This window comes from Pristiophorus japonicus, chromosome 9, assembly GCF_044704955.1.
Source record: "Pristiophorus japonicus isolate sPriJap1 chromosome 9, sPriJap1.hap1, whole genome shotgun sequence".
Taxonomy (NCBI): Eukaryota; Metazoa; Chordata; class Chondrichthyes; family Pristiophoridae; genus Pristiophorus; species Pristiophorus japonicus.
Genome location: NC_091985.1, coordinates 115,681,040 through 115,696,318, shown reverse-complemented (window position 1 = coordinate 115,696,318; position 15,279 = coordinate 115,681,040). Strand labels below are relative to the sequence as shown.

At 43.5% G+C, this 15,279-nt stretch overlaps 1 protein-coding gene across 5 annotated transcripts in view; it reads left to right on the top strand.

The window, feature by feature from the left end:
• Nucleotides 1–15,279, top strand: part of LOC139273181 (utrophin-like) — a 476,555-nt gene that overhangs the window by 301,957 nt on the left and 159,319 nt on the right. For all 5 annotated transcript variants that reach the window (XM_070889721.1, XM_070889722.1, XM_070889723.1 and 2 more), the window contains one exon: nt 5,484–5,752. In XM_070889721.1, coding sequence (XP_070745822.1) covers nt 5,484–5,752 — 269 coding nt within the window. The remainder of the gene's footprint in view (nt 1–5,483; nt 5,753–15,279) is intronic.

The following is a 15,279-nucleotide window of genomic DNA, read 5'->3' as shown; positions in this document are numbered from 1 at the left end:
AATGAACCATTTCTAAACCAATCCATTTCACTGGATAATTTTTCTGATCTTTGGGCCATCCTGGTTACCATTTGAAATTGAACATGTATTTTTTTAAATAATCCTTTGCTTCTATATTGAGTGTCACCTTGGCTCAGTTGGTTCAATCCCCATTTGAGCACATAATCTAGGTTGACACCAGTATTGAGGGTGTACTACATTGTTAGAGGTGCCATCTTTCAGGTGAGATGTTAAACTGAGGCCCTATTGTCTCAGGTATACATTGAAGATCCCACGGCACTATTTGAAGAAGAGCAGAAGAGTTCTTCCAGAGTCCGATCCAAAATTATTCCTCAACTAATACCACTAAAAACAGATGAATTGGTCATTCATCTTATTGTTGTTTGTGGAATCTTGTGTGCATATTAGCTGCTATATTTGCATTCATAACAGTGACTACACTTCCAAAATATAATTGATTAAATGTAAAACGTTCAGGACATCTTGAGGACATAATGTGGTGCTTTATAAATGCAGGCTCATCATCTTCTCGAGCAGACTGATGTTTCTCAAGTGGAACTGTTCCATAAGAAATAGTACATTTATTACAAGCTGTGCAGCAGGTGCACAGTCATATTTCTTAAACAGACTAATTGATAACTGCATTTTCACATTAATGAGTCTCAATGTTAGTAGCTAAGACCTGGTTCAGGCTGTAGTTCCAGCACCAGCTTGAGCTCCGCACTGTAAAGAACTTTGTCATCTCTGTATGTTCATATACCTTTACTTGTCCTAGTGGGTGAGTTTACTGATCAAAGCCAAATCTACAATATATTCCTGAAGTGTTTACTTGAACATCTGCAGGCCTTTCTGTTCTGAGTTTTTACACACCAGTGATTAATGTGCTTAGACCAATTAAGTGACCACTTCAGTCTTTGGTGCTTAGGCTATTCATTTCTCTGGGCAAAAAGGTTTTCAGCCATAGACTTTTTTGGGAAGTTGTTCCCTCGTTCAAAGTAGACCTTGGGAGCAAGGGGCAAGATAAATAAAGAGTTTAAAGTTTAAAAACAATTGTAGGGAAGAAGACTAGTTAGAAATAAAGTCAAAGGGGAAAATAGGACTAAGGAAATGGAAAAGATTTCATGAGGAAAAGAGAGATAGAATGAGCAGAAGTGTGCTAATTTATTTATATAATCTATTCAGTCTTTTATATGCATCCACTTTCTTAATTGCCTCTGCTATCTTTCTAGTACCTGACTGTCCTGCTTTTCTTCCACAATTAAACTTAACTAGAAGCAAAGAACTTGCATTTATATACTACTTTCACATCCTCAAGTCATCCCAAAGTGCTTGACAGCCTATGAAGTGCTTGTGAAGTGTAATAAGTGTTGTAAGTTGGCAAACCTGGCAGCCAATTTGCGCACTGCAATGAGATAATGATTAGGTAATCTGTTTAATTGAGAGATAAATGTTAGTCGGACAGTGGTGGTCTTCGATCAGTGACTTGGGATCCACCTGAGCAGGCAGAAAGGGCCTGTTTATGGTCTCATGCCAAAGGTGGCACCTCTGCCGTTGTCCTATCATCTTCCTCTGCTTCCTTAGCTTTAAAAAAAATAATAAAATTAACCATTAAATTTAACTAACTTTCAATAGTAATCAAGGTCATTGACGTATAGTTTCCACACACTCATGTACATAATTCCAAAATTCAAACCTGATAGTATCACTAAATTCCTAAAATAAAATGTAGTTTGACTGTGACTTGATAATCTATTGTAAGTTACAAAGCATAAAACAATGTATTCTTCAACTCACCATTTTGTTCTGGTGCAAATCCATCACACTCAAGTGTTGCACAGATACAAAACAATGGCAAGTCATTTAATGCGCAAGGGCCTTCTGAGCTTGCGCCAGAAATTTATATGATCTATTGGTAACCTCAGTAAATGACCTTAAACTTACAAATAGCAAATGTTGCCTGGATTTGCCTACTTAGACCACTTTTTGGATAGGGAATACTTTACCAGTAGCCTTAAAGCGACAGCAACCAGACTAAAAACAAAGCTCACTATTGTTCAATAACACAGACTACCCATGTAAAATGCCACAGAAGTTCTGCTAATATTTAATTAAAATTGTATTTTGTTTGTATTAGTTTGTAGTGAGTTAATATTGCAGTAATACAGAGTCTCCTGATATTTGAACAGCTGTAACTTTGTAGTTGGCTTATTTCCACAAACTGAAGTTACAAAACCAACTGGCTGCGAGAGACTGATTTTCCTGGACTTGCAGGCAGAAAACAGGGCCTGTATGCTCCAAGCTGAGGGTTGACCCCAGGGCAATAGTTTCTCAAATTTACCCGCAGGTCCATCTGCAAACTGGAGGCAAGGAACCTTCCAAGGAAGGTGCAGATGATGAATTGGCCACTGTGCAGGCTCCATGTTATTGCTTCATGCTTTCATTATGTGATGTGTGGGTGAGGTGGTGATCTGCTTAAAATTCGCAAGGAGTAAACTGGCACCAATGCAACGCTTTTACTGGCCACTGTTCGACATGGCGGATATTCAGACTGAGGAAAAGACGGATCTTACTAGGCTACTAATCCGACAAAAAAGAGCAGTTTTACCTTCATCTGCCCACTGGCTGAGCGATTATGTGTTGCTACAGAACTGAATACGAAAGATGAAATTACAGACCTACTGGGCTACAGAATCCACAAAAGTTTATAGCACAGAAATAAGCCATTCACCCTATTCTGCTGGAGAAATCCAAAGTAAATCCCTCTGCCCCGTTCTTTCTCAGGGTCCCATATTGAACCATAACAATTTACAGTACAGACGGAGACTGCCCAGCCCAGCTGAGTGGAGAATTGAAGGATAATGCAAGAGCAACCTATGGGTTAAAATAATTTTAGTTCCAAGGACTTCAGAACTGACAATGGGATTGTTGTTACAAGAGGTTTTTGATTGTAGATCTGATACAATATTCATTAAATGTTGGAAACACGTTATAATTTTTGGAGTAACGGTTATTAAAATGAAAATATTAGAGATAATATGAATGCATGAAAATAAAACCATTTGCCGGAAGTAATTTGGAATTGTCATAGTAGAATGTAGCCATTTTAGTATTCCAGCTGTCATCTATTTCTTATTTCTATTAATTTTATATAGCTGGCATTGCCCTGCTCCTTCGTTACGATGCAAATTGTGCCAATTATTGCATTTATTGGCCTTTCTGAAGGAATGGTCCCATTCAGTTACTGAATCTCCAGTACAATTTTCAATTCCTGAGCCAAATTCTGTAATTTCATCTTTCGTATTCAGTTCTGCAGCAACACATAATCAACGTACAGCATAAATGGCTTTTATTTTACATTATTTATGTCAAACAGTGCAGATTTTCCCTGTTTGCAAACCAGCATTATGGAGGTGAGAGGTTCTAATTCTGACTGCAGCTTGCTCAAGTATCCTTACAGTACCATTCTTGCTATACTACTGTTTGATATTTGACTCTGTTTCTGCACACTGTCCTCAGCCATTCCCTTGAGCCCTGGGCTTGGCAGATGTCTCAGAATTGCCATGACAACCAGCCCAAAGAATGCAACTTTACTGTCATAGACAAGTAATTAACCCAAACTGCTCTAGAATGTTAATGCCTCTGCTGAAGTCAGACAAAACACTAAAGTACTTCATGTTGATTTTTTTTCTCTCGCAATTTTCTCTCTCACTTCTCATGATTAGCAGAGGTAATTGGAGTATTTCAGGCACCACTTGGGAAATACTAATTGTACTAACCATAGAATTCTTCCCCGAATTGTTTATATGATGAAGTTTTTTTTTAAAAAAGCTATAAATCCTAAATAAATAAAACAGGAAATATTAGAAAGAAGACAGTGGGTCAATTAGCATCTGACAGGTGAACCTTCAGTTTCTGGTGAAAGATTCCATTTCTGTCTTCCAGATGCTCATCGACCTGTTTTCATTGCATATGTCATTGTTTCTATGGAAACTGCCATAAATTATTATTGATCCTTTCCCCAAAGGTACCAAGAGTTTCCGATTTAAGACAACTTGGGAGAACTTGATGCGAGAATGTTTCAGTACAATTGGCATTCACTTTATAATGATCTCAGATATGTGATCTCACCAGTCGACCACCTGCATTGACTCAAATAGAGAAGTCATACAACATGTCTTTTGGACCATGTGCATCACTAAAATATCCCATTGAGCAAATTGGTTTTTGAGCTGTTGGTTTTTTACATAATGTTTAAAATGTATTGCTGTTTGTGACCCTTTAAGATCTCAATATGTTTAGTAACAGCAGAAGTTTAAATTTGATACATTTCACTATTCCCACATTGATAAGTTGTTTAAAATGTGAACGCTGCCATTTGCTCCCCTTATTAGTATTTGAATCATTACTGCAGCATTGAACATGGACATGCTAAATATAATTGGGTAAACACTGAGACCAATCAGTCTCCTGGAACACTATCTCTGTGCAAACAATATTGCAAGATTAATTGACAATGAAAGATTATGTGCATGCTTCAAATGAATAGATTTGAAACAGATTTCATAAATTATGTGGAACTGTCTACCTCCTCGGTCTAATACAGTGAGCCACCGAGGGAACTCCTTACAGGAGAAAATTAGGAGGATTTAATAACCACATTTAATAATTTCACTTGCAACTCCTAAAAGATAAAGGTTGGTGTGTGCTGCATATTTGATCTATAATCCCTGTGAAAAGAAGTTCTGAAAGGCTTTTTCAAATATTTATGTTGAGTATTATACCCTTTTATTCACTCTAATCTTTTTTTACTTCTATTTAGTAATCAAAAATTGCAATTATCCAACAAATTTTCCTTTGTACTGATCCTCTCTGCCCCCCCAAATGGAGGAAAAACCTGACACTGCCCGTCACACCACCTGCTGGCTGATAGTTTATTTGAGGTCCTGGTCTTCAAATACTCTCTTCCTCGGGCGACTGAAGGCTCTGCTGGCACACTGGAGGCAATGTTGGACATCATCATCGATGTCTGCCCTTGCTGATAGTGGGCTCCCGAGGTACGGACCACTGGCACCTGGGAATCCCTGGCTCTAAGTGGAGGAAGAGCAACCAAGAGGGTGATGAGCACCTCAAGTCTCGTCGCCGAGAGCATGCAGAAACCAAATGCAGACAGTGGAAGGAGTATGCGGAAAACCAGACTACCCACCTATCCTTTCCTTCAACCACTGTCTGTCCCACCTGTGACAGAGACTAATTCCCATATTGGACAGTGCAGAGAACTCACTTTTAGAATGGATCAAGTCTTCCTCGATTTTGAGGGACTGCCTATGATGATGAATAGTTTATTATTGATGTGTTTGTGACCAAACCTTCAGTCCCATACTGCCATTCCAAGAGAGGATGGCAAATGACCTTTGAAGGAGAGGGCTTGAGGAAGAGTCTGTGCAGTGGAAGGTTGATCAATAATTGCATCTGTACAATTCTAGAGCCTACCCCAGAAGAGAGAGCCCAGAAAATCGCCAAAGCCGTGCGCAAACAGTCAACAGAAGTGAAAGAAAATTGGGAGCAGCTGAACACTCACGCAAACAGCTGGCAGAAACAGGTGGAAAAAGCCCTGGAGAAACTTCAAGAACTACAAACAGCTATGGATGACCTTGATGCCCATGTGATAACGGCTGAGAGTGTCCGCACTGACTGGCAGCCTGTAGGTGACCTGCTTATTGACTCCTTGCAGGATCACATTGACAAAACCACAGTAAGTGTAATCACATTACTCTTCATTTATGAACAGATCTGAACAGAAATCTGTCTCTGGACAGGAAACAGCATGAACACTGAAACATTGATATCATTTGTATGGTTTTTGACATATTTTGTAAAGTAAAATTACTTAATTGAGCATTACGTATGATTATAACACAACATTAATATTAATTAGTGTCACAGTAGAATTCCATTACTCAGTGACATTAGATCTATCTGCTGGTTACACTGTTTTTAGGATCAATACCATCTGAATAGAGTTTAGAATTGGGGTGAAGTATGTGCAATTGTATTGATATTTTAATGAATGTTTCTCACTGGGGCTCCCTCAATGGCTGACTTATTAAACCTTTAACCAGCTCAACCACACACAGTCCTAGGATCAACCCCTGTTCTTGCTGAGTTCGGTGATCTGAGTCTAATAATTGGCACCAGCCCCCACTGGGTAGTGAGAGGGAGATTACACCCGGACATGTCAATACCTTCAGGAGAGGATAAGGGAATCAAATGATAAGGGGATAGGGGGAGAAAGTGGAGTCCAGCACAAATGAACAAACAGCCATTGCGACTCTTTGAAAGGGCTATCCAATTAGTCCCACTGCCCCTGCTCTCTTCCCATAGCCCTGTAATTTTCTCCCGAGTTTAACGGGCTAGAAAACAGAAATATGGGTCATTTATTCCCTTTTCTTGTCGATCTGTTGTGATTTTTCCACCATATTCTTCATGTATTATTGAAATACATGCAGGTGCTATTTGACAGCTGCAATTTTCTTTCAGTGCTGATACTAATGAGCTGTTGAACCCTTCAGTGGAAGTGCTAAACTTGAATACAAGGTTAAATTTGTTTTATTCAAAATCTATGTGAGGGGGTAAGAGAAAAATGGATGGCAATACCAAGGCTGAAAGGAATTGGAGGAACATCAGGTAAATCTAAGAAACAGTGATTACGTGATATTAAACCAGATGGTCTTGGGGAGGGTGGAGAGCAAGGGTCAACCATTCCTCTATCAGAAGATTAATTGGGTGGGGTAAGATTTACATGGAGCAGGTTTACATGGTCTAAGCAAAGTATTGTCTCATTCTATGCTTTCCACTGTGACGATAGTCTTAATCTGTTCTCATGTACTTTTTACTAATTCCTCTCCTTTCTTGGCTTACATATATTTATTAATTACCCGAGTTTACCTTATCTGTACCTTTTCATGTACTTTGAAATCCCCTCTCCCCCTCTTAACTGCTACCTTTTAGACTGTCCAGTCGAGGCTCTGATACTCTTTCCTTGCAGCTCAACCCTTTCAGATCAGTCTTGTTGCTCTTCTCTGTGCCCTTTCCATTGCAACTATATATTTTTATGGCATTGTATAAAAGCGGTCTATACTATTCTAATTGTAGTCTGACCACTGCATCGTGAAGACTTAACATAACTTTACAGGTTTATATTTTACTTTCTGATGAACCTTGTCTTACTGTTTTCAGCATTGGTGGTGTCCTGCTCTGAAAGTTTTGGTTCCTCACCTTGGTTTCTCAATTTAAAAAGAATGATGCTAACAATATATATATATCTTGTTGCTCAATTAATCCTCATTTTAACTGCTGCGCACCTTGTTTGGATATTGAAAGTGATGAGTATACTTTACTTCAAAGTCCTCTTCTAACTTTCACAATGTGAATACAATTTATTTCATTATATACTTGTATCCCACAGGTTTAACCTGCATGTAATACTTTACATTCATCGTGCTAAATTTAATTTGCCATGCCTCTCCCCAACTGTATAACTCATTTCATTCCTTCCGTTAATGGTCTAGAAATCCCGGTCGGCTGCTTCCTGCGGGCACTTGGGTAAAAAAAAGTTTAAAAAGATGCGCACTTACCTGAACCTGTTGCTCCCACGAGGGATTCCGGTCCTGAGGCCTCCACTCACTGCGCGTCGGAGCGCGTGTACGTCAGGATGTCCGCAGGGCTGGAGCTGCAGTCACATGGCTCTGGGCAGCCAATCCAGGCAAAGTATTTTCTCATTCATAATAATGGGAACACCGTAAGTTGGAGTTCCCATTATTATGATTGAGAAACCCCTCCAAACACCCAAAACACAAATTAACAATAGAAAAAATACACCACATATTTTTATTAATTTAAATTCATTATTTATGTAATATATTTAAAAAAAATTATTCCGATTTTTAAAAGTTTTTTTAATTATGATTTAAAATAAACTTTCTGTAGTGGGGAGGGTTTTTAACAATAAAATGTGTTTTTAAAAATGTTGTTTTATTTTTTTTGTGTATTTTAAAACTCTTACACCTGTAAAAGTAGGCTATGCGCTTGCTTTTATCAGGCGCAAGAGTTTTCAGGACATCCGCTGGGCAAGATATGGGTAAATACCACAATCTTGCCCTTGCGAATGTCCTGGATGTGGAGATACGGAAGATCTGTCAAGCTCCAGCCTGGGTTAGCATGTGCATTGTGCGCTGAAAACCGGCTTTTGCGATGCCTTCCCGGGTCCGTGTGCACTCCGTAAGGACCCGGGAGGCCGGAATTTCTGGGCCAATATTTTGCAGCATCTTTGTGTCTCTGGGATTCTGTCATTAACAAATTTGACCAACTTACAGTTGGTTTTGGTATGTCATTTGTGTAGATTGAAAACAGTAGAGGCCCAAGCACTGGCTCTTGTGGATCTTTACTCAACCCCCTCTCGAGTGCTCTCTCAAAGAGTTTCTTACTCAGTACTATATGTAATCCTCAATTCCTGTGGCTTTTCGTTGAATTGGATGTTTTCCGTGTGGAACTTTGGCCAAAGCGATCTTAAAGTCGAAATAGACCAGATCTTAGGGAGTGTTACTATCTACTTTATCTGTATCACTTTTTTCAAAAGTCAGCGAAGTTTGTCAGGCCACATCACATGGCTTAAAGATTCTTTTCACTGATTCGTGAGACATGAACGAGATTTAATTTAAGATCAAATTAAAGATGATTACAGAGTTAAAGAGGTTGTTAGAAAAATGTCTTTACCAGTGAGTGGTTGGAATATGGAATTCTCTTGCTACTAACTGTTGTTGAAGCAGGTCTGTAAATGCTGTTAAAGGGGAATTAGATGCTTGAAAATGAGAGATAATAAAGGGTATGGAGCACAAGCAGGACAGTGGGTTTACCTTGACAGTCTTGCATTTCTGAATTTCGACCCTATGCTAGGAATAGTGAAAGGCTTAGAGAGATGCAAGAGAAGGGATGAATGGGCAATCTCTAAATTTCCTACAGGCTATTGCCCACTCCCAGCAGCCCTGTGCAGCAAGCTGTGGTCAACTCTATTTGAATAGTTCATTTCTAAACATTTCCCCAGACCGCATTGCCAATGTTCCAGGTCTTTGCTCTGATTAATTAGTATATTTGCAGAAATCAAAAAAAAAAACCTGCAGATGCTGGAAGTTTGAAATTAAAAGAGAAAATGCTTGAAACACTCAACAGATTAAAGTACCTTGAAACTCTGTCATTACTGTAAAAAAAAAAGTAGGAGTCAACCTGGTGCTGAAAAGTGCCTTCAGTAACACAGGGTTTCTCCATTACACTAGTTATCATAATCTGCTGCATCTCACCATCGTAATGATAGGATGTTCATAATAATTTAACAGAGTCAAGAGGTGTTATAGATGTTTACAGCACAGAAGGAGGCCATTCTACCTATCGTGTCTGTACCCGCTCTTTCCTAAAGCAGTCCAAAATTAATCCCACTGCCTCGCTTGTTCCACATAGCCCTGATTCTTCCTCTGCTTCAAAATAGAACAAAATAAAACCCCGCTCTCTGCAAGACATACCTCCCAGCTCTCGGTGGCAAGTGAAGTGCTTGTTCTTAAAGTCTCTCGATCTTGCAGCACAGAAGGTGGCCATTCGACCCATCATTAGGAAGACGAATTCCGTGCACACGTGCTAAAAACAGTTTTATTACATAAGAACATAAGAAATAGGAGCAGGAGTAGGCCATTTGGCCCCTCGAACCTCCTCCGCCATTCAATAAAATCCTGGCTGATCTGATCTTGGCCTCATCTCCAGTTCCCTGCCCGCTCCCCATAACCCTTGATGTCCTTATCGTTCAAAAATCTGTCTATTTCCACCTTAAGTATATTCAATGACTCAGCTTCCACAGCTCTCTGGGGTCAAGTTTCGGCCGCCCGCGAAAACGGCACACATCGGAGAGGCCCGCCTAATTTATAGAACAAAAATTGCGGCGAATACTTACCTCGCAATTCTCCGATAGCTGTAGGCCCAATTCCACCTTGGCTGTGCAGCAGGAGCTGCTGGGGGCGGAGCTACAGCCCTGCGCCGAAAACAGTGCCGGCAGTTGCGCGCGTGCGCAGTATCTGCCGGCGTCCTGTCTCCGGGGCAATGACCCTATCCCAGGCCGAAGGGACGTCGCCCCTATCCCCGGTCGAGTGGCCTGCGCATCTTACCTCGACGGCGGGGCACACCCACCTGGCCTCTCGCTGGGGCGCGCCCCACCCAAAGAGACGTCGGCAACCCGGCATCGGCTGCGTGCAGGGCTTCTTCTTCCTCGCTTCTCTCTCTTCCCCTCCCCCCCATCTTCCTCTCTTCCCCTCCCCCCCATCTTCCTCTCTTCTCCCTCCCCCCCATCTTCCTCTCTTCCCCTCCCCCCATCTTCCTCTCTTCCCCTCCCCCCATCTTCCTCTCTTCTCCCCCCCCCCCCATCTTCCTGTCTTCCCCTCCCCCCCATCTTCCTGTCTTCCCCTCCCCCCCATCTTCCTCTCTTCTCCCTCCCCCCCATCTTCCTCTCTTCCCCTCCCCCCCATCTTCCTCTCTTCCCCTCCCCCCCATCTTCCTCTCTTCCCCTCCCCTCCATCTTCCTCTCTTCCCCTCCCCTCCATCTTCCTCTCTTCCCCTCCCCCCCCATCTTCCTCTCTTCCCCTCCCCCCCATCTTCCTCTCTTCCCCTCCCCCCCATCTTCCTCTCTTCCCCTCCCCCCCATCTTCCTCTCTTCTCCGCCCCCCCATCTTCCTCTCTTCCCCTCCCCCCATCTTCCTCTCTTCCCCTCCCCCCATCTTCCTCTCTTCCCCTCCCCCCCATCTTCCTCTCTTCCCCTCCCCCCCATCTTCCTCTTCCCCTCCCCCCCATCTTCCTCTCTTCCCCTCCCCCCCATCTTCCTCTCTTCCCCTCCCCCCCATCTTCCTCTCTTCCCCTCCCCCCCATCTTCCTCTCTTCCCCTCCGCCCCATCTTCCTCTCTTCCCCTCCGCCCCATCTTCCTCTCTTCTCCGCCCCCCCCCATCTTCCTCTCTTCCCCTCCCCCCATCTTCCTCTCTTCCCCTCCCCCCATCTTCCTCTCTTCCCCTCCCCCCATCTTCCTCTCTTCCCCTCCCCCCCATCTTCCTCTCTCCCCTCCCCCCCATCTTCCTCTCTTCCCCTCCGCCCCTCTTCCTCTCTTCCCCTCCGCCCCATCTTCCTCTCTTCCCCTCCCCCCCATCTTCCTCTCTTCTCCGCCCCCCATCTTCCTCTCTTCCCCTCCCCCCATCTTCCTCTCTTCCCCTCCCCCCCATCTTCCTCTCTTCCCCTCCCCCCATCTTCCTCTCTTCCCCTCCCCCCATCTTCCTCTCTTCCCCTCCCCCTCATCTTCCTCTCTTCCCCTCCCCCCCATCTTCCTCTCTTCCCCTCCCCCTCATCTTCCTCTCTTCCCCTCCCCCCATCTTCCTCTCTTCCCCCCCCATCTTCCTCTCTTCCCCCCCATCTTCCTCTGTTTCCCCCCCATCTTCCTCTGTTTCCCCCCCATCTTCCTCTGTTTCCCTCCCATCTTCCTCTGTTTCCCTCCATCTTCCTCTCTTCCCCCCCCATCTTCCTCTCTTCCCCCCCCCCCATCTTCCTCTCTTCCCCCCCCCCCATCTTCCTCTCTTCCCCCCCATCTTCCTCTCTTCCCCCATCTTCTCTCTCCCCCCCATCTTCCTCTCTTCCCCCCCCATCTTCCTCTCTTCCCCCCCCCCCATCTTCCTCTCTTTCCCCCCCCCCATCTTCCTCTCTTTCCCCCCCCATCTTCCTCTCTTCCCCTCCGCCCCATCTTCCTCTCTTCCCCTCCCCCCATCTTCCTCTCTTCCCCTCCCCCCCATCTTCCTCTCTTCCCCTCCCCCCATCTTCCTCTCTTCCCCTCCCCCCCCATCTTCCTCTCTTCCCCTCCCCCCCCATCTTCCTCTCTTCCCCTCCCCCCCCATCTTCCTCTCTTCCCCTCCCCCCCATCTTCCTCTCTTCCCCCCCCATCTTCCTCTCTTCCCCCCCCATCTTCCTCTCTTCCCCCCCCATCTTCCTCTCTTCCCCCCCCATCTTCCTCTCTTCCCCCCCCATCTTCCTCTCTTCCCCCCCCCCATCTTCCTCTCTTTCCCCCCCCATCTTCCTCTCTTCCCCCCCCCATCTTCCTCTCTTTCCCCCCCATCTTCCTCTCTTTCCCCCCCATCTTCCTCTCTTTCCCCCCCATCTTCTTCTCTTTCCCCCCCATCTTCTTCTCTTTCCCCCCCATCTTCTTCTCTTTCCCCCCATCTTCTTCTCTTTCCCCCCCATCTTCTTCTCTTTCCCCCCCATCTTCCTCTCTTTCCCCCCCATCTTCCTCTCTTTCCCCCCCATCTTCTTTCTCCCCCCCCCCCCCATCTTCCTCTCTTTCACCCCACCCCCCATCTTCTTCTCTTCCTCCCCCCCATCATCTCTTCTCCCTGGTGCTGCAGTAGGTGAGTAGAAATAATTTTTTATTTATTGAGTGATTTTAAAAAAATTTTAATTCTTAATTTTTTAATTTATTTGGATTGATTTATTGGTTTATTTATTGATTTATATATCATTTATTATTGATGATGGCTCTTTATTTGTAAAAGTGAAGTGTTTAATATTTGTAAACCCCCCCCCCCCCCTGCCCCCCATCTCTCGTTCCCTATGCCTGATTTTCTAAGTGTAGGCAAGGTTTTTCTGAGCGTACAAAAATCTACACGTACTCCATTCTAAGTTAGTTTGGAGTAAGCTTGCAAAACAGGTGCAAGTGGCCGGACACGCCCCCTTTGAAAAAAAAATCTCTTCTAAAATGAAACTGTTTTACCTCACTAGAACTGGAACAAACTAAAGGCCGAGAATTGCAATTTCTAAGATCCTCCATTCTAAACTAGTTGCTCCCAAAAAATAGGAGCAACTCAGGCCGAAACTTGACCTCTCTGGGTTAGAGAATTTCAAAGATTCACGACCCTCAGAGAAGAAATTCCTTCTCATCTCCGTGTTAAATGGGCGACCCCTTATTTTAAACTCCGCCCCCTAGTTCTAGATTCCTCCATGAAGGGAAACATCCTCTCTGTATCTACCCCGTCAAGCACCCCTCAGAATCGTATACGTTTCAATAAGATCACCTCTCATTCTTCTAAACTCCAATGAGTATCGGCTCAACCTTCATAAGACAACCCCTTCATCTCAAGAATCAATCTTGTGAACCATCTCTGAACCACCTCCAATGCACGTATATCGCTTCTTAAATAAACTGTACGCAGTACTCCAGGTGTGGTCTCACCAATGCCCTGTACAGTTGTAGCAGGACTTCTCGACTTTTATACTCCATTCCATTTGCCTTCCTTATTACTTGTTGTACCTGCATGCTAACTTTTTGTGTATCTTGAACAAGGATCCCTCTGTACCACAGCATTTTGTAATCTCTCCCCATTTAAATAATTTGCTTTTTTATTTTTCCTAGCAAATAACCTCATATTTTCCCACATTATACACCATCTGCCAAATTTTTGCCCACTTACTTAGCTGATCTATATCCCTTTGCAGATTCTTTGCAAATGGCATGTTGGCCTTCATAGCAAGGGGATTTGAGTACAGGGGCAGGGAGGTGTTGCTACAGTTGTACAGGGCATTGGTGAGGCCACACCTGGAGTATTGTGTACAGTTTTGGTCTCCTAACCTGAGGAAGGACATTCTTGCTATTGAGGGAGTGCAGCGAAGGTTCACCAGACTGATTCCCGGGATGGCGGGACTGACCTATCAAGAAGACTGGATCAACTGGGCTTGTATTCACTGGAGTTCAGAAGAATGAGAGGCGACCTCATAGAAACATTTAAAATTCTGACGGGGTTAGACAGGTTAGATGCAGGAAGAATGTTCCCAATGTTGGGGAAGTCCAGAACCAGAGGTCACAGTCTAAGGCTAAGGGGTAAGCCATTTAGGACCGAGATGCGGAGGAACTTCTTCACCCAGAGAGTGGTGAACCTGTGGAATTCTCTACCACAGAAAGTTGTTGAGGCCAATTCACTAAATATATTCAAAAAGGAGTTAGATGAGGTCCTTGCTACTAGGGGGATCAAGGGGTATGGCGAGAAAGCAGGAATGGGGTACTGAAGTTGAATGTTCAGCCATGAACTCATTGAATGGCGGTGCAGGCTAGAAGGGCCGAATGGCCTACTCCTGCACCTATTTTCTATGTTTCTATGTCTATGTTTCTATGTTTCCTCCTCACAACTTGCTTTCCCACCTATCTTTGTATCATCAACAAATTTGGCTACATTACACTCGGTCCCTTCATCCAAGTCATTAATATAGATTGTAAATAGTTGAGGACCCAGCACTGATCCCTGTGGCACCCCACTAATTACAGTTTGCCAACCTGAAAATGACCCATTTATCCCGACTCTCTGTTTTCCGTTAGTTAGCCAATCCTCTATCCATGCTAATATATTACCCCCAACCCCATGAACTCTTATCTTGTGCAGTCATCTTTTATGTGGCACCTTATCGAATTCCTTCTAGAAATCCAAATACACTACATCTACTGGTTCCCCTTCATCCGCCCTGCTCATTACATCCTCAAAGAACTCCAACAAATCTGTCAAACATGATTTCCCTTTCATAAAACCTTGCTGACACTGCTTTACTGTATTATGATTTTCTAAATATCCTGCAACTACTTCCTTAATAATGGAATCCAGCATTTTCCCAATGACACATGTTAGGCTAACTGGTCTATAGTTTCCTGCTTGGTGTCTCCCTGCTTTCTTAAATAGGGGCGTTAGATTTGCGGTTTTCCAATCCGCTGGGACTTCTCTAGATCCAGGGAATTTTAGTAGATATTACAACCAATGCATCCAATATATATGCAGCCAATTCTTTTAAGACCCTAGGATGCAGGTCCAGGGGACTTGTCCATGTTTAGTCCCATTAGTTTGCCTAGTACTTTTTCTCTAGTGATAGCGATTGTTTTAAGTTTCCCCCCTCCCAATAGCCCCTTGATTATCAATTATCGGGATGCTTTTAGTGTCTTCCACTGTGAAGACCGATACAAAATATTTGTTCAAAGTCTCTGCTATTTCCCTGTTTTCCATTATTAATTCCCCAGTCTCATCCTCAAAGGGATCAACATTTACTTCAGCTAATCTCTTCCTTTTTATATACCTGTAGAAGCTCTTGCTGTCTATTTTCGTATTTCTTGCTAGTTTACTCTCATAATCTATCTTCTCTCTTTTTTTAGTCATCCTTTGCTGGTTCCTAAAAATGTC